The following is a 25570-nucleotide window of genomic DNA, read 5'->3' on the forward strand; positions in this document are numbered from 1 at the left end:
GCCCGCGAGCGCCCCGCACAGCCGCCCTCCCTGCCCGCGCCTGCGCACCGGCTGCTGGGCGGGAACTGGTCGCGTCCGGACGCGCGACAGCTTCCGCCCGCCTTAGGCAGTATCAGCCGCGCCGCAGTCGGAGGAAATAGATGCGGGGCCTGAGGCTCATGGACTTGAGGTATTGGGCTGGTGCAGAAGTAATTGCGGCGGCCGGGTGCGGGGGCTCACGCCTGTCATCCCAGCACTTTGGGAGGCCGAGGCGGGCGGATCACCTGAGTCAGGAAGAGTTCAAGACCATCCTGGCCAACATGGTGAAACCGCATCTCTACTGAAAATACAAAAATTAGCCGGGCGTGGTGGCGCGCGCCTGTAACCCCAGCTGCTCTGGAGGCTGAGGCAGGAGAATCTATTGAACCCGGGAGGCGGAGGTTGCAGTGAGCCGAGATCGCGCCACTGCACTCCAGCCTGGCGACAGAGCGAGACTGCGTCTCAAAAAAAAAAGGGAAGGAAGGAAAGAGACTTAGGGTGCATCCCCTGCTTTTAAAAATATATATTTATTTTTATTTTTTTAAACGAAGTCTCGCTCTGTCACCCAGGCTGGAGTGCAGTGGCGCGATCTCGGCTCACTGCAACCTCCACCTCCCAGGTTCAAGCGATTCTCCTGCCTCAGCCTCCCGAGCAGCTGGGATTACAGGCGCCCGCCACCACGCCCGGCTAATTTTTTTTGTATTTTTATTAGAGGCGGGGTTTCACCATATTGGCCAGGCTGGTCTCCAACTCCTGACCTCAGGTGATCCGCCCACCTCGGTCTCCCGAAGTGCTGGGATGACAGGCGTGAGCCATCGTACTCTGCCGCATTCCCTGCTTATAAGCAGCAGTCCCTGGTCCTGTTTTAGAAGGCTGTTGTATCTTGGCCTCTGCTAGCTTCAAAAACTAAGGCCCGATGAGGTAGCTCGTGCCTGTAATCCCTGTTTACTGGAGAGGCTGAAAGGGCAGGGATTTCTTTTCTTTTTTTTTTTTTTTTTTTTTTCACTTGAGACAGGGTCTTGCTCTGTCGCTCAGGCTGGAGTGCAGTGGCGCACTCACCGCTCACTTCAGCCTCGACCTCTTGGACTCAAGCAGTCCTCCCACCTCAGCCTCTGGAGTACCTGGGACTACAGGCGAATGCCACCGCGAGTGGCTAATCTTTTTAATTTTTGTAGATAGGATCTGGCTATGCTGCCCAGGCTACTATTGAACTCTTGGGCTCAAGTGATTATCCCACCTCAGCCTTCCAAAGTGCTGGGATTACAGGCATGAGCCATCACAGCCAGCTGGGATATTGTTTTTCGAATCGCTGTCATGTTCTGTACTATAACTATGCAGTTCCTGAAAGAATGGAGGCAAGAATGAGTCAGCTAACCACTGTGAACTGTCTTAGTGCCAAGGACCGACCCTTCTCTCCTTGGGGTCCTGCTGACCCATCAGAATAGGGCTGAGCCAGGATGGGGCTTGTGGAGATGATGTGTATGAGTGTGCATGCACTTGTGTGCGCATGCCTAACATCCAAAACTAGATATAAATTCTTTAAACTTTTCATTAGTTGGCCGGGCACGGTGACTCGCACCTGTGATCCCAGCACTTTGGGAGGCCGAGGCGGGCGGATCATGAGGTTAGGAGATCAAGACCATCCTGGCTAACATTGTGAAACCCGGTCTCTACTAAAAATACAAAAATTAGCTGGGTGTGGTGGCACGTGCCTGTAATCCCAGCTACTTGGGAGGCTGAGGCAGGAGAATTGCTTGAACCAGGGAGTCGGAGCTTGCAGTGAGCCGAGATCGTGCCATTACACTCCAGCAAGAGACTCTGTATCAAAAAAAAAAAAAAAAATTTCTGCGTGAGTTGTGTGGAGGTGTCAGTACCTTTCCCCAGCAAGAGAAGCTTCTCCATATCAGGCATATCCTAGCCATGACCCTGAAACTAACCAGCCAAGAGGGAAATGTGAGACAAGCCCAGGCAAGCTTCCTGGATGTTGTATGCAGGAATAGGATGTGCTCTCTGGACTTGGAGACTTCCTGCCTGCTCAAGAGGCTGTGCCTCCTTGTGTCTCCCACAGGCCTGTGTGTCCACCTTCCCCACCCTGGCAGGCCCGCTAGGCCAGCAGCCCTGGAGAGGAAAGGGTGAGGTGGTGTTTGAAGGGACCTGCCTCCTACGAGCTCTGCTGGTTGGACTGTCGGATGACAGAACCGTGCCTCTGAGCCTGGGAGAGGGAGGCACCCCTGTGTTCTGGAAGCCCCCAGTGCTTCAGCAACTCCTCACTGAGGCAGAATAGTGGAGGAATCAAGCTGGGATCCAGGGGACTGAGGAGGGGATAGAGCAGCACCTGGGCCCCACATTCCCTTCCAACAGAGCCTGGGGTGCTGTGTTTCCGGGAGTTTTTTTTTTGTTTTTTGTTTTCCTGAGACAGAATCTAGCTCTGACCCCCAGCCTGGAGTGCAGTGGCATGATCTCGGCTCACTGCAACCTCCGCCTCTCGGGTTCAAGCAATTCTCCTGCCTCAGCCTCCCGAGTAGCTGGGATTACAGGTGCACACCACCACACCTGGCTAATTTTTGTATTTTTTATAGAGACGGGGTTTCACCATGTTGGCCAGGCTGGTCGTGAACTTCTGACCTCACAGTCTGCCTGCCTCGGACTCCTAAAGTGCTGGGATTACAGGCGTGAGCCACTGCACCCGGCCTCTTTTTTTTTTTTTTTTTTTTTTTGTGAGAGAGAGTCTCTGTCCCCCAGGCTGGAGTGCAGTGGTGCAATCTCGGCTCACTGCAACCTCTGTCTCCTGGTTTCAAGCAATTCTCCTGCTTCAGCCTCTGAATAGCTGGGATTACCGACATGCACCACCACACCCATATAATTTTTGTATTTTTTGTAGAGCTGAAGTTTCACTATGTTGGCCAGGCTGGTCTCAAACTCCTGACTTCTGGTGATCCACCCACCGTGGCCTCCCAAAGTGCTGGGATTGCAGGTGTGAGCCACCGTGCCCGGCCAGAGCCTGGGGTTCTCAAACTCGTTTCTGGAGCCCGCCCACCACTTTTCTTGCCAGTGCCCATCTTCCAGGTTCCTCCCAGGCTGCTTCTGCCTGCCTTGTCCTCTTCCTGCCCGTCATACTACACTCTCCCACCAGCATCTTCTTCATTCCGCTCTGACTCTTCTCACCACCCAGCCCGACCTGACTGAAAACCCCGCAGTGGGAGAGCAGGAGGCCCCTGCTTCTAGGTGCCGTGTGAGAAGCAGCTGTGAGGTCGGGTTGGGTGGCTCACGCCTGTAATCCCAGCACTTTGGGAGGCTGAGGTGGGCGGGTCACAAGGTCAGGAGTTCGAGACCAGCCTGGCCAATATGGTGAAACCCCATCTCTACTAAAAGTACCAAAAAAATAGCCAGGTGTGGTGGCGGGTGCCTGTAATCCCAGCCACTCAGGAGGCTGAGGCAGGAGAATCGCTTGAACTTGGGAGGCAGAGGTTGCAGTGAGCCGAGATCATGCCACTGCACTCCAGCCTGGGCAACAGAGCGAGACTCCATAAAAAAGAAAAAGAGATTTAATTGGCTCACAGTTCTGCAGGTGTTACAGGAAGCATAGCACCCACATCACTCAGCTTCTGGGGAGGCCTCAGAGAGCTTTTACTCATGGCAGCAGGTGAAGAGGGAGCAGGCGAGTCACATAGTGAGAGCAGGAGCAGGCGAGAGAGAGGCCAGAGGTGCCACACGCTTCTAAATGACCAGATCTCGTGGGAACCCACTATCACAAAGACAGCTCTGAGCCGTGAGGGATCCGCCTCATGATCCACACACCTTCTGCCAGGCCCCACCTCTAGCACTGGGGCTCACAATTCAACATGAGATTTGGGTGAGGACAGATATCCAAACTGTGTGGACAGAGGTGGTGCTCCTCTACTTGTTGAACTCGTGAACACTAGTGAAGAGAACGCTGGTGTATTAGTCTGCCAGGCTGCTGTTGCAGAATACCATGAACTGGGCACTTAAGCAACTGAAATAGATTTTCTCACAGTGCTGGAGGCTAGAAGTCCAAGATCCAGGTGCCAGCAGGTTTGGTGTCTCCTGAGGCCTCGCCCCTGCGCTTGCAGACAGCCACCTTCTCACTGGGTCCTCACAGGGCCTTTTTCTTTGAGCCAGTGTAGAGAGCTCTGTTCTTTCTTCCTCTTTTTATAAGCACACCAGTCCTATTTAATTAGGGTCCCACCCTATGGCCTCATTTAATCATTTGTTGTTGTTGTTGTTGTTTGAGACGAGGTCTCACTGTGTTGCCCAGGTTAGTCTCAAACCCCTGGTCACAAGTGATCTTCCCACATTGGCCTCCCAAAGTGCTCAGATTACAGGTGTGAGCCATTGCGCCCAGTCTCATTTAACCTTAATTACTAATTTAAAGGTGCCATCATGGCCAGGCGTGGTGGCTCCCACCTGTAATCCCAGCACTTTTGGAGGCCAAGGTGGGTGGATCACTTGCAGCCAGGGGTTCGAGACCAGCCTGGCCAACATGGTGAAACCCCCGTCTCTACTAAAAATACAAAAATTAGCTGGGCGTGGTGGCACATGCCTGTAATCCCAGCTACTCAGGAGGCTGAGGCAGGAGAATCACTTGAACCTGGGAGGTGGAGGTTGCAGTGAGCCGAGATCACGCCACTGCACTCCAGCCTGGGTGACAGAGCGAGACTGTCTCAAAAAAAAAAAAAAAAAAAAGGTGCCACCACCAAAGACTGTCACATTGGGGGTTAGGGCTTCAACCTACAGATTTGGAGGAAACACTGTTTAGTCCACAGTAACTGGAGAAGTTGAATTTAGAAGATGGGGGTTGGGGCCAGGCACAGTGACTCATGCCTATAATCCAGCGCTTTGGGAGACCAAGGTGGGAGGATCACTTGAGCTCAGGAGTTCAAGACCAGACTGGGCAATATAGCAAGACTCCCTCTCCACAGAAAATTAAAAAATTAGCCAGGTGTAGTGGTGTGTGCCTGTAGTCCCAGCTACTCGGAGGCTGAGGCAGAAGGATCGCTTGAGTGCACGGGTTGTAGGTTACACTAAGCTATGATTGTGCCACTGTACTCCAGACGGGAACAGAGCAAGACCCTGTCTCAGCAACAACAAAACAACAGGGAGATAGGGGGTCAGGTGCTGACTTCACCTTAACTTCCCTGTGTGCTTTTACAGCAAGCCTGTTACCCTCTGCGAGCCTCAACTTCTCTATGTGTAACAAATGGCCAACTTTATGGGATTGTCAAGAAGCTGAAATGAGACCCTGGCTGGAGGATATTTTATGGACTATAAATTCCTAAACAATTATAATAACTTAGTTATTTATCCTATCCATGGATCACCTGGAAGTTTACAATGTGATTTAAAATGCATTCTATCATTCCACCGACCTGCAGTGAATTTTGTTGTCGTTATTACTCCAGGGACACCTAAAGGGGAAGTTTGTTTATAATTCATACCCACTCCTTGTAGAAAGGATTCAAGGCAGCCGATGATGAAAACACCCATGCTTGCAAGTGAAGGTTCTGCCTGTCACTTCTCGCAGAGGCTGCAGAAAAGGCCCAGGAGGCTGTTGATGACATGAACGACCACCAGGAGAAGCTGGAGCAGGCTGATGCACAGAAGGGTGGAGAAGAGGGACACGTGCCAGACAACAGCTGCAGAGGGCTCCAGGCAGACGGAGTTCCAGAGCGAACGGTCATACAGATAATTCCTATCCCAAAAAATAAGGAGACCAGGGGTCAGGCGATAAGTAAGGAAAGCCAAACAGGCAACCCCAGTAGAAAACTGGGGTCTCCCCTGACCAGGTCATGGGACTGGGCTCATGAGGGTGACCATTACTGCTCCATTTGCAATTTTCTGAGTATCAGAGGAGCAAGATGCTAGGATGTGTGACCCAAAGGAGCTTGTAGTTCGTCTGTGTGTCTTTTTGTCTCTCTCTCTCTCTCTGTCTGAAAAGACCAAGCCCAAGCCTCCACCCATTTACCTACTATGCAGGTCTTTGAATGGGTAACCATATTTCCAAGCTTGTGTCTGATTGAAGGACGAAACATCAAACATGCAAAAAGGACCATCTTTCAGAGCAACTCCAGAAGTGACAAAGCAAATCAGGGCTCCAAGTAAAGCCAGGCCACCTGACAACAGAGCAGTAAGCACCTGCGGAGGGAGGAGAAACGCTGAGCTAAGACGGGGTCGTGGCTGGGGAGCCTGTGGGGCGGTCTGTACAGGTCTGACTTCTCTGGTCTCGGTGTTCTTCCGTCCTGTCATGGGGGAGAATTCTGTCCATGGCACCCCCTTTGAAGCATAACCCATGGTGGGGAGGCCGTGAGGGGTTTCTAGGAGAGAAAGGACCAAGAAGCAGAATCGCAGGCCCCGGATCTCCCTGACTCCGTGAGTTCGCCTGAGCTGCTCAGCAGCTTGGCATCACAAACCTTTTGCACATTACAGCCATTCAGCCTCTGAGCTAAAGAGGAAGCTACCACAGGCCCACCACTGACTCTTCTAAGGAAAAGCTGCATTTTCAAAAGTTCCAGGTTCCCAACTCTGATTCTTCTCTATTTCAAATCAAGGATAAAAAAAAGGAAGGGAGGGAAGGAAGGAAAGAAAGAAGCAGGAAAGAAGGGAAGGAGAGAAGTGGGAGGGAGGGAAAGAAGGGAGAGAAACAGCGAGAGAGAAGCTGCAGCCAAGCTCTGAAATGACTCCACTTGTCGCTGCGTTTCTCCAGCCAAGAGCTTTCTTGGCCATCAGTCTGTGCTCCCACTGCCCTCCCAGAAAATAACTGGGTTTCCTTCCTTGACAGGTTTCTAGGCTGCTTCTATATTGGCTTCTTTCTCGTTCCTTCCTTCCTTCTTTCTCTCTCTCTCTTTCTTTTTGAGACAGAGTCTCGCTCTGTCGCCCAGGCTGGAGTGCAGTGGCACAATCTCAGCTCACTGCAACCTCCACCTCTGAGTTCAAGCGATTCTCCTGCCTCAGCCTCCCAAGTAGCTGGGACTACAAGCATGCGCCACCACACCCAGCTAATTTTTGTATTTTTAGTAGAAATGGGGTTTCACTGTGTTGGTCAGGCTGGTCTCAATCTCCTGACCTTGTGATCCACCTGCTTCAGCCTCCCAAAGTGCTGGGATTACAGGCGTGAGCCACCGTGCCCGGCCCATATTGGATTCTTTCTTAGGGTTCTAGATTTTTTTCTCCCTCCCCCAAAAATGCCTGTTTTAAAAATGTGAATAACATCTACATAGCGTTTTTCTGCAGAGTCATGGAGTCATTCTCCCACTGAGGTCAAGCTGGTTTGGAGTTGGGGAGGGATCAGAGAAAGGTGCATAGTAAGTTTTGACTCTGAGTTAAAGGATTCAAGATGAATCAGTAAGCCTAGGGCAGTGGTTCCCAAAATGGGGTCCCTGCCCAGCCGCATCACATCACCTGAGAACCTGTTAGAAATGCAAAACATCCCCCTCATCCTGAATCAGAAACTCTGGGGAGGGAGCCCAGCAATCCGTGTTCCGGCAAAAGCCCTCCAGGTGATTCTCATGCACATTCAAGTGTCAGAACTACGTGCCTCAGGGAAAACCAGAATGAGAACAGACAGTGAATGAAATGTGCAAGTGTTTATTTATTTATCTATTTACTTATTTATTTATTTATTTTGAAACGGAGTCTCGCTCTGTCCCCCAGGCTGGAGTGCAGTGGCGCCATCTCGGCTCACTGCAACCTCCGCCTCCCAGGTTCAGGAGATTTTCCTGCCTCAGCCTCCTGAGTTGCTGGGATTACAGGCGCCCACCACCACGCCCAGCTAATTTTTGTATTTTTGGTAGAGACGGGGTTTCCCCATGTTGGCCAGGCTGGTCTCAAACTCCTGACCTCAGGTGATCCACCCATCTTGGCCTCCCAAAGTGCTAGGATTACAGGCGTAAGCCACCGCGCCTGGCCTATATTTGATTTTTTAACATGTAACTGAGTCAGTGGGCTTCCCAACATGTGGGCTGCAGATATCAGAGCAGGCTGTGGAGTTACCATAAGGCCACAGATTCATGTCTGAGAACGAGTGTGTGTGTGTGTGTGTGTTACACATATACTGAGATCTTTCAAGTTTATACAGTTGCTGCTGTAATTAATAAGGTAGAAATTTATTCTGGGCCTCAGTTTATCTGTAAAATGGAGGGGTTAGATTAGAATCTAGTGATTAGATGATCTCTGGAAAACTTTCCTGTTCTAAGAAAACATTAGTTAAAATAACTAGGAAAATTTCCATCAATGACACATGATTACAGTGTCACAACTCATGTCCATATTGTCCAACACCCTAAGAGAGTAACAGTTTCTCACACTGGTACAGACGTCTGGGCTTCACTAAGCACTACTCCCTTGACTTGATCAGCTCCCATTTTACAGATGAAAGCCTGAAACTGGAAAGATGAAGCAACTTGCCCAAGAACTTAGCGTTACTGAGGGTCACAGTGAGGACCTGACTTCAGGCCCCAAGACCAAAATTGCCTCTTTACCACCTGCCTCTAGAGTAATAGAGGTGGAGACACTCTGGGTGTTAGAAGAGTGGAATCTGGTGCTTACGCTTCGACAGAGCCCACTCTTACTGAAGCAGCCGTATCTCCAGCCCATCAAGGAGATGAGGATAGCTGCAGTGAGTACCTGCAGGAGAGAGAAGAATGTTGAGATGGGGAAATTGACTTTGCCAGCTGTTTCTAGGTGCTGCCCACAGCTGTTAGAGTGGCTGGCACCTCACATGAACTCAGTCGTCCTGTTGACTCTGACTCTGGGGACCCACATGTGTATGACGAGCCTGATTTAACGCTGTGGATGTTAACTTTCACACCCGACCTGCCTGGTCCCAAGCTAGGTTTCCTGTCTCTTAGAGCTTCTACAGATCCAAGACCAGCTTGTTAGAATAAACTTTTCTGCAAGGAATCAAAACACTCTTCCCATGCCACCTTCCTGCTCCCCGCTGGGGTCTCTTTGAGAGTTCATGTTCAGGGAACCCCGGACACTTACCATGAGGCCTCCTCCCCAGAGCCCAGTTCCCAGCATGGCATGCCTGCCAAGGAGGCCCCTCAACAGGTAGGTGACATCCCAGTTAGGAAGGAGGAGTGCCACGTTGGCCCCAGCAGCAAACAGGGCTGCAGTCCCAAGGCTCAGTCCCAGGATACGGGAGCAAGTCCGTGAGCTTGCCGGCGTGCAGGGAGAGGACACCATCCTGGAACAGATAGAAAGGGAGTCGCGGCAGCTCTGCTGTGGGGGGATGGGGAAGGGAACTCCAGCAGCATATCATGGGTGAGGGAAACAGACTACAGAAACCGCCACCTTCCAGGGTCAGACCAATGAGAGCCAAGCAACCTGCTTAAAAACTCTGCTCCTTAGGAATCTTCCCCAGTGACTAGGATTTAATTGTTTCCTTTTCTGCTAACCCCTGTTCACACATACATAGTTTGCATTCCATCATATTTTGTTTATGCCTCTATTACAGCCAGTGATTATTTCTGACAAAAAGAAATGTTTAAAGGTGTCTTCATGATGTCCATTGTCTCCACTTCTATTCAACGTTGTACTGGTCCTAGCCAGTGCAATACAAAAATAAAAGGAAGCAAACGCCATACAGATAGGTAAGAAAGAAGTAATATTGTCGGCCGGGTATGGTGGCTCACGCCTGTAATCCCAGCACTTTGGGAGGCTGAGGCGGGCGGATCACGAGGTCAGGAGTTCAAGACCAGCCTGGCCAACATGGTGAAACCCCGTCACTACTAAAAATACAAAAATTAGCTGGGCACGGTGGTGGGCGCCTGTAATCCCAGCTACTGGGGAGACTGAGGCAGGAGAATTGCTTGAACCCGGGAGGCAGAGGTTGCAGTGAGCTGAGATCATGCCACTGCACTCCAGCCTGGATGACACAGCAAGACTCCATCTTAAAAAAAAAAAAAAAGTAACATTGTTATTATTCACAGATAATGTGATCACATTATGTAGAAAATCCTAAAGATTATTAGAATTAACAGGTGAGTTTAGCAAGGTCATAGAATAAAAGATTAATATACAAAAATTCTATTGTATATACAAGCAATGACAAATTGAGGATTGAAATTAAAATATATCATTTACAATAGCATAAAAATATAATACATATGGATGAATTTAACAAAATATTTGCAAGACCTATATAGTAAGAATTGCAAACCACTGCTGAGAAAATTAATGGAGACCTAAATAAATGGAGATATGTACCATGTTCCTGAACCAGAAGACTCAAAATAGTTAACATGTTCTCCCTAAATTGATGCAAAGATTTAAAGCAATATCAGTCAAAATCCTAGGAGAGTTTTGTTATAGAAATTGACAAACTGAATCTAAATTTATATGGAAATGCAAAGCAATTGTGAAGATTAGCCAAAGCAATTCTGAAAAACAAACAAAGCTGGAGAACTTACGCCATGTGATTTCAAGACTTACAAAGCTACAGTAATTGAAGACACTGAAGCCACGCGTAAGGAAACACATATGGACTACTGGAACAGGCTGGAGCTCAGAAACAGACCCTGTCCAGGAAAAAATGATTTTCTTTTTTTCTTGAGACGGAGTCTCGCTCTGTTGCCCAGGCTAGAGTGCAGTGGCGCGATCTCAGCTCACTGCAACCTCTGCCTCCCAGGTTCAAGCGATTCTCCTGCCTCAGCCTCCCGAGTAGCTGGGACTACAGGTGCCCGCCACCATGCCCGGCTAATTTTTTGTATTTTTAGTAGAGACGGGGTTTCACCGTGTTAGCCAGGACGGTCTTGATCTCCTGACCTCGTGATCCGCCTGTCTCGGGCTCCCAAAGTGCTGGGATTACAGGCGTGAGCCACCGCGCCCGGCCGATAAATGATTTTTTAAGAAGATGACAATTCAGCGGGAAAAAGTCTCTTCCACAAATGGTGCCGGAACAACGCATATGCAAAACAAAACTGCCTTCACTATTACTTCACAACATATTCAAAAATTCACTTGAAATGGAGCATGAGTCTAAAAGCGTTATAAAATTTCTAGAATAAAACACAGGAGAAAAACACTGGGACCTTGGGTTAGATAAAGGTTTCTTACTAAAATGCAAAAAGTACAATCCACAAAACATGATTAATCAGACTGCTTAAAAATTTAAATGTCGGCTGGGTGCTTGCCTATAATCCCAGCTACTCGGAGGCTGAGGCAGGAAAATCGCTTGAACCCAGGAGGCAGAGGCTGCAGTGAGCTGAGATCGCGCCACTGCACTTCAGCCTGGGTGACAAGAGCAAGCGACTCCATCTAAAAAAAAAAAATCATGCTAAAAGAAATAAGCCAGACACTAAAGGACAAATATTGTATGATTCCACTTATATGAAATATTCAAAATAACAACTTTATAGAGAAAGAAAGTAGACTGGAGGTTATCAGGGACTGTGGGGAGGGAGGAGAGAATGGGGAGTTATTGTTTAATGGTTACAGAGGTTTTCGGGTTTGTTTTGTGTTGTTTTGGTTTTTTTTGAGACAGAGTCTTGCTCTGTCAGCCAGGCTGGAGTGCAGTGGCACAATCTCAGCTCACTGCAACCTCTGCCTCCTGGGCTCAAGCAATTCTCCTGCCTCAGCCTCCCAAGTAGCTGGGACTACAGGCATGTGCCACCACGCCTGGCTAATTTTTGTATTTTTAGTAGAGACAGGGTTTCACTATGTTGGCCAGGCTGGTCTTGAACTCCTGACCTCAGGTGATCTGCCCGCCTCGGCCTCCCACCGCGCGCGGTGGTTTTGGGGTTTTTTTTAGAGATGCAGTCTCACTATGTTACCCGAGCTGGTCTTCAACTCCTGGACTCAAATGATCCTCCAGCCTGTGCCTCCAGAGTAGCTATGACCAGATCTGGGCCACTGCCCACGGTTTAAGGGTTACAGACTTTCTGTTTCGGGTGAAGAAAAGTTTTGGAAATAGATAATGGTAATGGTTGCACATCATTGCAAATGTAATTAATGTCACTGAATTGTACACTTTAAAATGGTTAAAATGACAAATCTGATGTTACATACTTTACCACAATAAAAAATCAATTAAAAAATTTGTGATTACTCAAATACTTATCAGTAATCAATAGGTGAATCAAGACAAATTGTGTTATCCATACAAATGAGTTCTATTAGGTAATAAAATGCGTAAATTTCTGCTACATATAACATGGATGAATCTCAAAAGCGTTGTGTTAAGTGGAAGAAGCCAGAAACAAAAGACTACTCACATGTTTCTATATATACGAAATTCTAGAAAAGGCAAAACTTTTAACAGAGAGCAGATGAGCGGTTGCCATGGGCTGAGAATGGGAAAGAGGATTAGTTAGCATGGGGCATGGGAAGCTTTCTGAAGGGGTGGAAGCATTCTGTGTCTAGATTCTGGTGGTGAATACATAACTGTATGTATTGACAAAACTCATTAAACTTTGCACTTAAAATAGGTGAATTTTATTGAATTTTAACTGTATATCAATAAAGCTAATTACAATTAAAATGTCATATCTAGATAAATTATAAAATGCCTCTTCCACTCCTTATATTCCTCTCTCTCTTTCTCTCTTTTATATTTTCATTGATATGTGAACTTCTTGTTTTTTAGAAAAATATGAATTAAGGCCGGGCACGGTGACTTACACCTGTAATCCCAGCACTTTGGGAGGCCAAGGCAGGTGGATCGCCTGATGTCAGGAGTTTGAGATAAGCCTGGTCAACATGGTGAAACCGTGTCTCTATTAAAAAATACAAAAAATTTGCTGGACGTGGTGGCAGGCACCTGTAATCCCAGCTACTCGGGTGGCTGAGGCAGCAGAATCGCTTGAGCCCAGGAGGCAGAGGTTACAGTAAGCAAAGATCGTGCCATTGCACTCCAGCCCAGGAAACAAGAGTGAAGCTCTATCTAAAAAAAAAAAAAAAAAAAAAAAAAAAAAAAATATATATATATATATATATATATATATATATATATATATACATATGAATTAAAATAGGACTAGTAATGTTTGGGCAGACTCATGTCAATGTGGATCTGAAAAAAGTCAGCATCATGACATCCCCAGGAAGTGGCCTGTTCCCACTGTGCAGTTCAGTTACACGTCTGTCTCCCCTTAAGGCTCTTTATTTATTTATTTATTTATTTATTTTTTATTGAAAAAAATTATTTTTAGCTGGGTGCAGTGGCTCACGCCTGTAATCCCAGCACTTTGGGAGGCCAAGGCGGGCAGATCACCTGAGGTCAGGAGTTCGAGACCAGCCTGGCCGTCATGACAAAACCCCATCTCTACTAAAAATACAAAACTAGCCAGGTGTGATGGCGCATGCCTGTAATCCCAGCTACTCGGAAGGCTGAGGCAGGAGAATCACTTCAACCTGGGAGGTGGAGATTGCAGTGAGCCGAGATTACACCACTGCACTCCAGCCTGGACAACAAGAGTGAAACTCCGTCTCAGAAGAAAAAAAAAATGTAATAGAGGTGAGGTCTCCTTATGTGGCCCAGGCTGGTCTCAAACTCCTTGGCTCAAGGGCCCTCCCACCTCAGACACCTAAAGTGCTGGGAGGACAGGCGTGAGCCACGGCACTTGGCCCCTTGAGGCTCTTGACACGCCTATAACACACTGCTTTGCACCTAATCAGAAAATATGTGTATAGAGGCCAGGCGCGGTGGCTCACGCCTGTAACCCCAGCACTTTCGGAGGCTGAGGTGGGTGGATCACGAGGTCAAGAGTTTCCGACCAGCCTAGCCAACATGGTGTAACCCCGTCTCTACTAAAAATACAAAAAAATTAGCTGGGCATGATGGCGGGTGCCTGTGGTCCCAGCTACTCGGGAGGCTGAGGCAGTAGAATGGCGTGAACCTGGGGGGCCGAGATCACACCAGTGCACTCCAGCCTGGGCAAGAGAGTGAGATTCGGTCTCAAAAAAAAAAAATTAACGGCGTGGTGGTATGCGCCTGTAATCCAAGCTACTCAGGAGCTTGAGGCAGGAGAATCGCTTGAGCCCGAGAGGCAGAGGTGGCAGTGAGCCCAGATCACACCACTGCACTCCAGCCTGGGTGACAGAGCAAAAGAGAGAGAGAGAGAGAGAGAGAGAGAGAGAGGAGGGAGAGAGGGAGGGAGGGAGGAAGGAAGAAAGGAAAGGAAGGAAGGAAAGAGGAAGGGGAAGGGGAAGGGAAGAAAACATATATATATATGATATGGATCAGAGGCTCTATATATATGCACACACACATATATATCATATACATATAATGTATAATGTGTGTATATATGTGTGTACGTACACACACACACACACAATAGTCCCCCATATCTGCAGGGGATATGTTCCAAGAGCTTCAGCGGATACCTGAAACCACAGATCATACCAAACTCTGTATATTCAGATGCTTCTCCACTTATGATGGGGTCGAACTCCTATAAACCCGTTGTAAGTCAAAATATCCTAAGTTCAAAAGGCATTTAATGCTGGCAACACAGTAGACAGTCCCTGACTCACAATGGTTCAACTTACAATTTTTTTTTTTTTTTTTTTTTTGAGACAGGGTCTTGCTCTGTCACCCAGGCTGGAGTGCAGTAGCACAATCATTGTTCACTGCAGCCCTGATCTGGGCTCAAGTGATCCTCCCACCTCAGTCTCTCGGATAGCTGAGACCGCAGGCATGCGCCACCATACCTGGCTAATGTTTTAGTTCTATAGAGACAGGGTCTCACTATGTGGCCCAAGCTGATCTCAAACTCCTGGCCTCAAGTGATCCTCTCACCTCCACCTCCCAAAATGTTGGGATTACAGGCGTAAGCCACTACACCCGGTCCCAATTTACTTTTGACTTTGTGATGGTGCAAAAGCAATGAGTATTCAGTAGAAACCGTAATCCCATCATAAAGTGTAAGGAGATAACTGATGATGGAGTTAGGTCCCTAGAAACCTGTCGTAAAGTTGGAAACTTAGAAGTCAAACCACCATAAGTAGATGACTGTCTGTACTATGCTTTTTCCTATACACACATATCTGTAATAAAGTTTAATTTATAAATCAGGCATAGTAAGAAGTTCGCAACAATAATAATAAAATAGAACAGTTATAACAACATACTGTAATGAAAGTTATGTGAATGTGGTCTTTCTCATTGAAAATATTTTACGTAAGTTTTTTGAACTGCAGTTGATCACAGATAGCTAAAACTTTGGAAAGCAAAGCTTCAGTTAAGGGGGGATTACTTTACATCACACATAAATAATGAAATATTTCACAGCATAAAGAATTAAACATTGGGGGAGGGCCAGGGCTGAAAAACTATCTGTAGGTACCGTGCTCACTACCTGAGTGACGGGAATCACTCATACCCTAACCTCAACATCACGCAATAGACACATGGAACAAACCTGCATATGTATCCCCAGATCTAAAATAAAAGTTGAAATTATATTTTTAAAATCTGCATTAAAGGCCAGGCACAGTAGTTCACGCCTATAATCCCAGCACTGTGGGAGGCCGAGGCGGGTGGATCACTTGAGGTCAGGAGTTCAAGACAGCCTGGCCAACATGGCGAAACCCCATCTCTACTGAAAATACAAAACTTAGCTGGGAATGGTGGTGTGCACCTGTAATCCCAGCTACTCAGGAGGCTGAGGCAGGAGAATCACTTGAACCTGGGAGGCAGAGGTTGCAGTGAGCCAAGATCGCACCACTGTACTCCAGCCTGGACCACAGATCGAGACTCCGTCTCAAAAAAAAATTGCATTAAAAAAGAATTAAACATAATGTGTAAAATATATTTGTAACTTGTGTGATATAATTAACACCCATGTAAACACAACCAATGTCAAACATACGTCATTACCCATCACATCACTGACACTCAGGTGTGCCCTCTCCAATCCTGCCTTCTTTCTGGATTCCTTCCTAGGAACTACTATCCTATATTTCATCTTCAACATATCCTTTTAAAAACAGTTTTATGACTTAGGAACTCAGAATTGTTTTAGAAACTTGGTTAGTCGGGTGTTTTCCATTTTTCAAGACTGTAGCTTTGCTTTTCTTTTTCTTTTTTTTTTTTTGAGACGGAGTCTTGCTCTGTCTCCCAGGCTGGAGCTCAGAAACAGACCCGGTCCAGGATAAATAATTTTTTTTTTTCTTGAGACGGAGTCTCGCTCTGTCGCTCGGGCTGGAGTGCAGTGGCGCGATCTCAGCTCACTGCAACCTCTGCCTCCCCGGTTCAAGCGATTGTTCTGCCTCAGCCTCCCCAGTAGCTGGGACTACAGCTGCACACCACCATGCCCGGCTAATTTTTGTATTTTTAGTAGAGACAGGGTTTCACCATGTTGGCCAGGCTGGTCTTGAACTCCTGGTCTCAAGTGATCCTCCTGCCTCGGTTTCCCAAAGTGCTGGAATTACAGGTGTGAGCCGCCGAGCCCGGCCAGACTGTAGCTTATGGTAAAGAAGACAAGGGGAGGGGTGCACTAGGAGGGTAGGGTTAGGAGAGAGGAAGGGTGCCCTGGGAGGGTGGGTGTAGGAGAGGGAAGGGATGCCCTGAGAAGGTGGGGGTTGGAGAGGGGAGGGGTGCCCTGGGAGGGTGGCCAGAGGACAGGGGAGGGGTGCACAGGGAGAGTGAGGGTAGGAGAGGCGAGGGATGCACGGGGAGGGTGGAGGTAGCAGAGGGGAGGGGTGCATGGGGAGGGTGGGGGCAGGAGAGGGCAGGGGTGCTTGGGGAGGGGTTGTAGGAAAGAGGAGGGGTGCACTGGGAGGGTGGGGGTAGGAGAGAGGAGAAGTGCCCTGGGAGGTTGGGGGTAGGAGAGGGGAGGGGTGCACTAGGAGGGTGGGGTTAGGAGAAGGGAGGGGTGCAGTGGGAGGGTGGGGTTAGGAGAGGGGAGGGGTGCACTGGGAGGGTGTGGGTAGGAGAGGGGAGGGGTGCCCTGGGAGGGTGTGGGTAGGAGAGGGGAGGGGGGGCACTGTGAGGGTGTGGGTCGGAGAGGGGAGGGGTGCACTGGGAGGGTGTGGGTAGAAGGGGGGAGGGGGGCACTGGGAGGGTGTGGGTAGGAGAGGGGAGGGGTGCCTGGGGAGGGTGGGGATAGGAGGGGGAGGGGTGCCCTGGAGGGTGGATGTAGGAGAGTGGAGGGGTGCCCTGGTAGGGTGGGGGTAGGAGAGGGTAGAGGTGCACGGGGAGGGTGTGGGTAGGAGAGGGGAGGGGTGCACGGGGAGGGTGTGGGTAGAAGGGAGGGGTGCACTGGGACCATGTGGGTAGGAGAGGGGAGGGGGGCACTGTGAGGGTGTGGGTAGGAGACGGGAGGGGTGCATGGGGAGGGTGGGGGCAGGAGAGGACAGGGGTGCACGGGGAGGGGGTGTAGGAAAGAGGAGGGGTGCACTGGGAGGGTGTGGGTAGGAGAGGGAAAGGGTGCATGGGGAGGGTGGAGCTAGGAGAGGGAAGGGGTGCATGGGGAGCGTGAGGGCAGGACAGGGCAGGGGTGCACGGGGAGGGGCTGTAGGAAAGAGGAGGGGTGCCCTGGGAGGGTGTGGGTAGGAGAGGGGAGGGGTGCACTGGGAGGGTGGGGATAGGAGATGGGAGGGGTGCCCTGGGACGGTGGGGATAGGAGATGGGAGGGGTGCCCTGGGACGGTGGGGGTAGGAGAGAGGTGGGGTGCCCTGAGAGGGTGGGTGTAGGATATGAAGCAACAGTGACTCTTACCCCGGGGGCCCAAGGGTCCTGGGGCAGGGTGGGGTCAGGAATCTGGAGGGATGGGGTGTCTCTTCCCCCATCAACCCTCTGGCTGACAGGCCGCTGGACTCCTCAGTCACAGCAAGGAACCTGTCCTGCTCCTGGGAGCAGGGCGCCTGTGGAGAACGGCCCCCCTCACAGCCTGCCCACACTGCTGCGATGTCCCCGCATGTCTGCACATCCTCCCTCCGAGACGGTCCCATCGTGCAGTGCGGGGCTTGCAGTGTGTAATTCTGTGTTGAGGCAAATTAACCACCCAGGGTGTTAACAACTCACAACTTTAATCCACTGCCCACCCAGATGCTGACCGGGGCCCAAGGAAAGATGGGTGTGTGGTTGGCCTTTCAAGCGGGTGCCCTAGATCATGGGGCCAGGAGAGGCCGTTGTGCAGGAATGCACTTAGTGCCTTCAAATCACAGCACCTCTGAGAAAGCACCGTCTACACACTTCAGCAACATCAACCCCCCTGACAATCTCTTCTACAGAAAACTTTCCCATCAGAAAAGTCTTTTCTCTTTTTTTTTTTTTGAGATAGAGTTTCACTCTTGTTGCCCAGGCTGGAGTGCAATGGCGTGGCCTCAGCTCACTGCTACCTCCGCCTCCTGGGTTCAAGTGATTCTCCTGCCTCAGACTCCTGAGTAGCTGGGATTACAGGTGCACACCACTACGCCCGGCTAATTTTGTATTTTTAGTAGAGATGGGGTTTCTCCAGGTTAGCCACGCTGGTCTTGAACTCCTGACCTCAGGTGATTCACCTACCTTGGCCTCCCAAAGTGCTGGGATTACAGGTGTGAGCCACCGCGCCCAGCCCAGAAAACTCTTAAAGGGGAAACTAAAAATGATGGACAGCGAGGGAAAACTACCAGCTGGAGCATGGCTTTTGGATGAGTGGAATTCAGAGCCCTGGCTGTCCATCAATCAAACACTAAAAGCACTTGCCGCACTGCAGCTTCGTGTGAATTTCACCCCTCCTCCTGACTTTATTCCCCTAGAAATTATAACATTTGGAGAAACGCTTCCAAAAATGTGAACCAGGAGGTTAGCAAAGAGGTGGCCTAATTTGATATCTGAAGAGACAAGCAAGATCAGAAGGTAAAACCTTAAAACCAGGCTGTTGGGGAGTTCCTTGTTCTGTCCTGAGGTCCTAGCTAGGTGAGCACGTCATCGGCTAGATGTCCGGGCAACAACAGAAGTGATCGGCTCAATTCCATGGAGGAAGAGACCACACATTCTCTACATCTGTGTCTCTCCCTCGCCACCCAGCAAGGCTTTTCTTTCATTCTTCCTTCAGTCGGATATTTATTAAGTGATCATTACCTGACAGACACTTGGAGGGCTAGGGATATAATGATGAAAAAGATGTAATCCCTTTTCTTGAGGAGCTTAAAGTCTAGTGGGGACACTGCTGACGCAAAAAGCAATTCTTTTTTCTTTCTTTTTTTTTTTTTTTTTTGAGACACAGTTTCGCTCTTGTTGCCCAGGCTGGAGTGCAGTGGCATGCTCTTGACTCACTGCAACCTCTGCCTCTCGGGTTCAAGTTATTCTCCTGCCTCAACCTCCCAAGTAGCTGGAATTACAGGCATGCACCACGCCCGGCTAATTTTGTATTTTTAGTAGTGATGGGTTTTTGCCATGTGGGTCAGGCTGGCCAAAAAGCAATTCTAATGAAGTGTGGTAAGAAATAGAGCAGACATGAGCAGGGCGGGAGAGGGCCTCTACCCCAGTAATGTCAGGTGACTATCAGGTGATGGCCAGGCGGTTGTTACACTGTCTTTCTAAAATAATATTGGTCACAGCCAGCGTTGGGAAAGACAGTCTCCCAATAGATAGAAAATACCTGAACCTGGTGATCAGCAGCTTCCTGATAAGAGCTCAGGAATTGGGCGAGTGGGCTCATGCGTCTACACTAAGAAGCAAAATGGCGGAGTTCAGCTGGTGTGTGTGACCTTCCTCTAGTGCTGCTCCGCGGGTAAGGGAAAAACGCCTCAAGTGAGCATGCGCACGACTTCAGTAAACACACTGCGCATGCGGCCCCTCCCAAGTGCCTGTGCGGCAGGCAGGCACCGGGGCTTGCAGCCACTTGCGGACAGCCCAACCCAAGGGAAGATCAGGGGAGAAGAGACGGAGACCCCGGAACCATCCCAATGTTGAAAACCCAAGTCAAGGGTCGAACAGCACACTTGGGTGTCTCAAGTCGCGCACTTGGCCCTTTTCCAAGTGTACTTTACTTCCTTTCATTCCTGCTCAAAAACTTTAATAAACCTTCACTCCTGCTCTAAAACTTGCTTCAGCCTCTCCCTCTGCCTTAAACCCACTTCTGCCCCTCAGCCGAACCTCTCCCCCGAGAAGGCAAGGATTGAGTTTGCTGCAGACTCGCTGGATTCACAGCTGGTAACAGTAAGTACCAGGCAGGGGCATCCAACTTAAGGTGTCATGGAAGCACATGGAGGAACCTAATCCTATCTGGCAGAAGCAAAACGAAGCCTCCCGGAGGAAGGGCTGCCCATGCCCAAACTTGATGGACAATGAGATACTAGGCAGGAAGAGTATCCTAGGTGCAAAGGCCAGAAGTTGACAGACTGAGGCAACAGGAGAAGGTAAGTGAATTGCGCAAAGTCACACAGACGCCAAGCTGCAGAGCCAGGCTCACTGGAGTGGAAGCGTGCACTCCCATCTGTGAGGCTAGGCTGTTCCCTGGCCGTCACCTCACCCTTTCATCTCTGCTTACCTGCATCTGGTGTCAAGAATCAGAATGGGAGAGACAGAACCTGGAGAAAGGCTGCGTCTTCAGAGTGGGGCTCCACTCCTGCAGCTCCAGGGCTGGACCTGAAGGTTGTCTTTCCGGGACTCTTTCCAGGAGGACCAGGGAGGCTCTGTATATACGTAGAGGTCACCCAGGCGTGTGTGTGTGCGCGCCCCCACGCCCCTGCCCACAGGCCTGCATTGAAGGCGCTTCCGCTCCCCGGAGAGCCCTGTCCTGATGACCCACCCTCTGCTCATTTTCATGTGATTCTAAGGCAGGAAACGGGAGACATGGCCTCATGAGCTCCGCTGTCCTGATGAGTCACTGGATGCACCCGTGAGAAACACCTCACCCTCCGCTCTCCCCAGGCAGCAACACTTGCCACACCCCAGCTGTTCCTGTCCTCATCTGCCACCCTGCGAAGAATTTCGGCTCTTTGGCAGAACAGCACCGAGCAGGGCAGCCAACCCTTTTTCCTCATCACTCTCCTTACCTTGCCCTTGGCTGACTCGATGTGTTGCATGGTTCCTGTACTAGACGTCTAACTTTTTTTTTTTTTTTTTTTGAGACAGGGTCTCACTCTGTCACCCAGGCTGGAGTGCAGTGGCACGATCTCGGCTCACTGCAACCTCCGCCTCCCACACTCAAGCAATCCTCCCACCTCAGCCTCCTGAGTAGCTGGGATTACAGGCACCTGCCACCATGCCCGGCTAATCTTTGTATTTTTAATAGAGACGGGGTTTTGCCATTTTGGCCAGGCTGGTCTTGAACTTCTGACCTCAGGTGTTCGCCTCAGCCTCCCAAAGTGCTGAGATTACAGGTGTGAGCCACTGCACTCAGCCTCTTGTTTTGTTCAAGCCCCAGGCCACTATCATCTTGTACCATATTCTCACCAAATTGCTGAGGATTTTGTGGTGCTCTCTGTGTGGGAGATCCGTGACCCTCTATGGACAAGCTCCTATTCAAGATTCAGTTCAAACATTCCCAGTGAAGTCTGCCAGGATTTCTTTACTCCGAGTTAGGTACTTCTTTCTCTATGCTCCCATTGCATTTTAAACATCTAGATATTATATACAGTAAAGTGCACAAATCTTTTCTTTTTTTTTTTTTTTTTTGAGACAGAGTTTCACTCTTGTTCCCAGGCTGGAGTGCAGTGGCACAATCTCAGCTCACTGCAACCTCTGCCTCCTGGCTTCAAGCAATTCTCCTGCCTCAGCCTCCCGAGTAGCTGGGATTACAGGCACGTGCCACCACGCCTGGCTTATTTTGTATTTTTAGTAGAAACACGGTTTCTCCATGTTGGTCAGGCTGGTCTCAAACTCCCGACCTCAGGCGATCCACCCGCCTCGGCCTCCCAAAGTGCTGGGATTACAGGTGTGAGCCAGCACGCCCAGCCTAAAGTGCACAAATCTTAATGATAAAATCTGATGAATTTTTACATGTATACCCTGGTGAACCAGCACAGAAATCAAGATACAGGACATTCCAAATCCCCAGAGGTTTCATTGTGTCGCCTGTCATTCGTATCCCTTGTCCCCAGTGTTAACTTTCATTTTGGCTCTTATAATAATTGATTAGGTTTTAGTTCTTCTTGAATTTCACATAAATGGAATCAAACAGTTTTCTTTAAAAAAAAAAAAAAAGGGTTTTGCTGTGTCATCCAGGCGGGAGTGCAGTGGCACAATCATGACTCACTGCAGCCTTTTGCCTTCACAGGCTCAAGTGATCCTCACACTTCAGCCTCCTGAGTAGCTGGGACCACAGGCAAGCGCCACCACACCAGCTGATTTTTTAATTTTGTGTACAGATGGGGTCTCGCCATGTAGCCCAGTCTGGTCTCGAACTCCTAGGCTCAAGTGATCCTCCTGCCTCGGCCTCCCAAAGTGCTGGATTACAAGCGTGCGCCACCGCGCCCAGCCCAGTATGGCTTTTGTGTGTGGCTTTCTTCACTCAATATTCTATATGTAAGATTCATCCATCATGTAATTTATTCTTCTTTTATTGCTGAGTATTATTACATTGGATATTACAACTTTTTCTCCTCTTAATGGACATTTATATTTTCAACTTTTGCCTGTTATAAATGATGCTGCTATGGATACTCTTCTGCGTGTCTTTTGAAGGAACTGTGCGCTAATTTTTCCAGGGAATAGTCTTAGGAGTGGGATTGCTATCATAGGGCAGGTGAATATTTAATTTTGGCAGATATTGCCAAACAGATTCCCAAAGTACTCCTAATTTACACACCCACCAGCAGTGTGTGACAGTTCCAGTTTCTACACATTCTCACAAACATTTTTAATTTTAGGCATTGTGGTGGGTGTTTAGTGTAATCTCCTTGTGTTTGAATTTGCATCTCCTTGATGAGTAAGCACCTTTTCATATACGTATTAGCCATTTGAAGATCCTCTTTGAGAAGTTCCCGTCCATGGTTTTTGCCCATTTGTTATGGGTTATCTTTTTTTCTGTTTTCTGGTTCATTATAATTCCAGGTATGAGACCTTTATCGGGTAAATTTATTGTGACTGTTTTCCCCCAGTTTGTGGTTTGACTTTTTACTCTCTTTATTACGTCTTATTTTATTTTATTTTATTTTATTTTATTTTATTTTATTTTATTTTATTTTTTGAGACAGAGTCTAGCTCTGTTGCCAGGCTAGAGTGCAGTGCCACGACGATCTTGGCTCACTGCAACCACCATCTCCCGGGTTCAAGAGATTCTCCTGCCTCAGCCTGCCGAGTAGCTGGGATTACAGGCATGGGCTGCCACACTCAGCTAATTTTTGTATTTCTAGTAGAGATGAGGTTTCACCATGTTGGCCAGGATGGTCTCAATTTCCTGACCTCGTGATCCACCCGCCTCGGCTTCCCAAAGTGCTGGGATTACAGGCGTGAGCCACCGCGCCCGGCCTTACTTGAAGAGAAAGTACTGATTTTAATTAAGCTCCATTGATCCATCTTCTTTTACGGTCAATATTTTTGTGTCTGCTTAGGAAATCTTTGCCCACTTCCCACTGGAGTGTGACTCACTTCTTACTCCACCGCTGTGAGGTCCTTGCAGGCAGGGACTAACTCTTACTCTCCTCTGTATATTCTGAGCCTCACACAGAGCTTGGAACATGGTAGAAGCTCAAGAATGACTTGATGAATGAATTAATTCATGCAATGCATAATTCATGCAACACAGTCTCTGCACAGAGATTTTACTTCCAGTGATGAAAACAAACGATTACTGAGGAAACCCCTGATGCACATACATGAGAAGGGATCGTTACGACTGGCTATCACAGTTCCATTTTTTAAAATAAAATTGGAACTCTTCATTAATTTTCGTGTCATCCTTGCACGGGAACCACGTTAAACTAATCTGCATCGTCCCAATTTTAGTATATGTGTTGCCAAAGCAAGCACAGTTTAAGTCTTCTAAACTGTTTATGAGCTGCTTTTTATGTAAGCATTTCTGTTGTTTTTTTTTTTTTGAGACGGAATCTTGCTCTATTGCCCAGGCTGGAGTGCAGTGGCGCAATCTTGGCTCACTGCAACCTCCACCCCCAGGTTCTAAGCGATTCTCCTGCCTCAGCCTCCTGAGTAGCTGGGATTACAGGTGCCCACCACCATGCCTGGCTAATTTTTGTATTTTTAGTAGAGACGGGGTTTTGCCGTGTTGGCCAGGCTGGTCTTGAACTCCTGACCTCAAGTGATCCACCCGCCTTGGCCTACCAAAGTGCTGGGATTACAGGCGTGATCCACTGCACCTGGCCAGCAAAAGAGATTTCACATGCAGTGTCTGTTAGAACATCTCATATTTAGGCTATCGGAATAACTGAATGGCTGATTGCCGTAAATCACTCACATTTTTTTTTCCTCTCGATATGGGGTCTCGTACTGTCACCCGGGCTGGAGTGCAATGGCACAGTCTTGGCTCACTGAAACCTCTGCCTCCTGGGTTCACTCGATTCTCCTGCCTCAGCCTCCCCAGTAGCTGGGATTACAGGCGCACACTGCCACACCCAGCTAATTTAATTTTTTAATTTTTTAATTTTTAGTAGAGACGGGGTTTCACTATGTTGGCCAGGCTGCTCTCGAACTCCTGACCTTGTGTTCCGCCTGCCTCGGCCTCCCAAAGTGCTAGGATTACAGGCGTGAGCCACCACGCCTGGCCTAGCACTCAGATTTTTAGATGATATCTCCATGTCCAACCCAATGGCTTATGTAGATATCGTTAAGATGTTGCTTGTGGGACAAAGGAAAGTGCTGGAATTTGTTTTTAATCCCTTAAAGCGTCAAACTTAGTGTGGGGCTGGTGATGGCAGCTGTGGGTTTTTGCTCCTTCGGGTAAACTTGTGATGATTAATTCAATGATTATCTTATGGACAAGACACTTCTTTCTTTTTTTTTTTTTTTTTTTTGAGATGGAGTCTCGTTCTGTTGCCCAGGCTGGAGTGCAGTGGTGTGATCTCGACTCACTGCAAGCTCCGCCTCCCGGGTTCACACCATTCTCCGGCCTCAGCCTCCCGAGTAGCTGGGACCACAGGCGCGTGCCACCACGCCCGGCTACTTTTTTTTGTATTTTTAGTAGAGACGGGGTTTCACCGTGTTAGCCAGGATGGTCTCGATCCCCTGACCTCATGATCCGCCCGCCTCGGCCTCCCAAAGTGCTGGGATTACAGGCGTGAGACACCGCGCCCGGCTGAACAAGACACTTCTTTAAGAAATCACGTACTTGAGGTAAACGGGTCTACTAAGGCTAGCGTTGGGACTGTTTCTTCATTTCCGTGTGGCGAGCCTCCTAGGGCAACAGAGGCATGGTCGCTGCCATGAAAGCACTAAAGCTTCACCTTTTCGCAGACGTGTTAATAACCGTGGAGTGTGGCTCTACTGGAGATCCAGCTACTTGCTGTTACTTTGTCGGTGATGCTCCTAGGCAGGAGCAAATGGGAGTCTGAGGACATAAATGACGAACAGGGCCTGGGCTGAGAAAATCAGTCATGCCACAAAAGGCTTCCTGAGGCTGAAAGATTTGGGAGACGGCCGGGTGCCAGTGACCCACACCTGTAATCCCAGCACTCCGGGAGGCAGAGGCCGGTGGATCACTTGAGG

General features: G+C 49.0%; 1 protein-coding gene, 1 long non-coding RNA gene and 1 other non-coding gene across 7 annotated transcripts; 1 reads left to right on the forward strand and 2 right to left on the reverse strand.

Moving 5' to 3' along the window:
• Nucleotides 1-43: 43 nt before the first annotated feature.
• LOC109026311 (uncharacterized) lies at nt 44-12539 on the forward strand. 3 transcript variants are annotated; one of them, XR_008678406.2, is made up of 3 exons: nt 44-169; nt 5191-6163; nt 8404-12539. It is a non-coding gene; the product is annotated as an uncharacterized lncRNA (long non-coding RNA). The 3 variants fall into 3 exon arrangements; XR_002005312.3 differs by having other exon boundaries at nt 5191-5712; nt 6013-12539; XR_010133053.1 differs by having other exon boundaries at nt 5191-12539.
• Nucleotides 5548-20581, reverse strand: TM4SF19 (transmembrane 4 L six family member 19). 3 transcript variants are annotated; one of them, XM_063704533.1, is made up of 4 exons: nt 20457-20581; nt 9019-9220; nt 6002-6171; nt 5548-5728 (listed from the first exon to the last, which is right to left on the reverse strand). In XM_063704533.1, the coding sequence occupies exons 2-4, from the start codon at nt 9217-9219 to the stop codon at nt 5548-5550; spliced, it is 552 nt and encodes a 183-aa protein (XP_063560603.1). In that variant the 5' UTR covers nt 9220; nt 20457-20581. The 3 variants fall into 3 exon arrangements, with proteins under 3 accessions (XP_063560603.1, XP_063560602.1, XP_018879522.1); XM_063704532.1 differs by lacking the exon at nt 20457-20581 and adding an exon at nt 19566-19674; XM_019023977.4 differs by lacking the exon at nt 20457-20581 and adding an exon at nt 8581-8658 and having other exon boundaries at nt 9019-9219.
• A 3193-nt stretch (nt 20582-23774) lies between these two features.
• On the reverse strand, nt 23775-23881 carry LOC115934138 (U6 spliceosomal RNA). Its single transcript, XR_004069980.1, has one exon. It is a non-coding gene; the product is annotated as a U6 spliceosomal RNA (small nuclear RNA).
• Nucleotides 23882-25570: the final 1689 nt, after the last annotated feature.

Source organism: Gorilla gorilla, chromosome 2 (assembly GCF_029281585.2).
Source record: "Gorilla gorilla gorilla isolate KB3781 chromosome 2, NHGRI_mGorGor1-v2.1_pri, whole genome shotgun sequence".
Lineage (NCBI taxonomy): Eukaryota > Metazoa > Chordata > Mammalia > Primates > Hominidae > Gorilla > Gorilla gorilla.

Excerpts from the sequence above, each read along its gene's own strand:
- TM4SF19 (XM_019023977.4), bottom strand. The coding sequence starts at position 9,219 with ATGGTGTCCTCTCCCTGCACGCCGGCAAGCTCACGGACTTGCTCCCGT. Across the intron at positions 8,659-9,018 it reads TCTGGGGAGGAGGCCTCATG|GTACTCACTGCAGCTATCCT; the intron begins GTAAGTGTCCGG and ends TCTCTCCTGCAG. Across the intron at positions 6,172-8,580 it reads AGAGTGGGCTCTGTCGAAGC|GTGCTTACTGCTCTGTTGTC; the intron begins GTAAGCACCAGA and ends CTCCCTCCGCAG.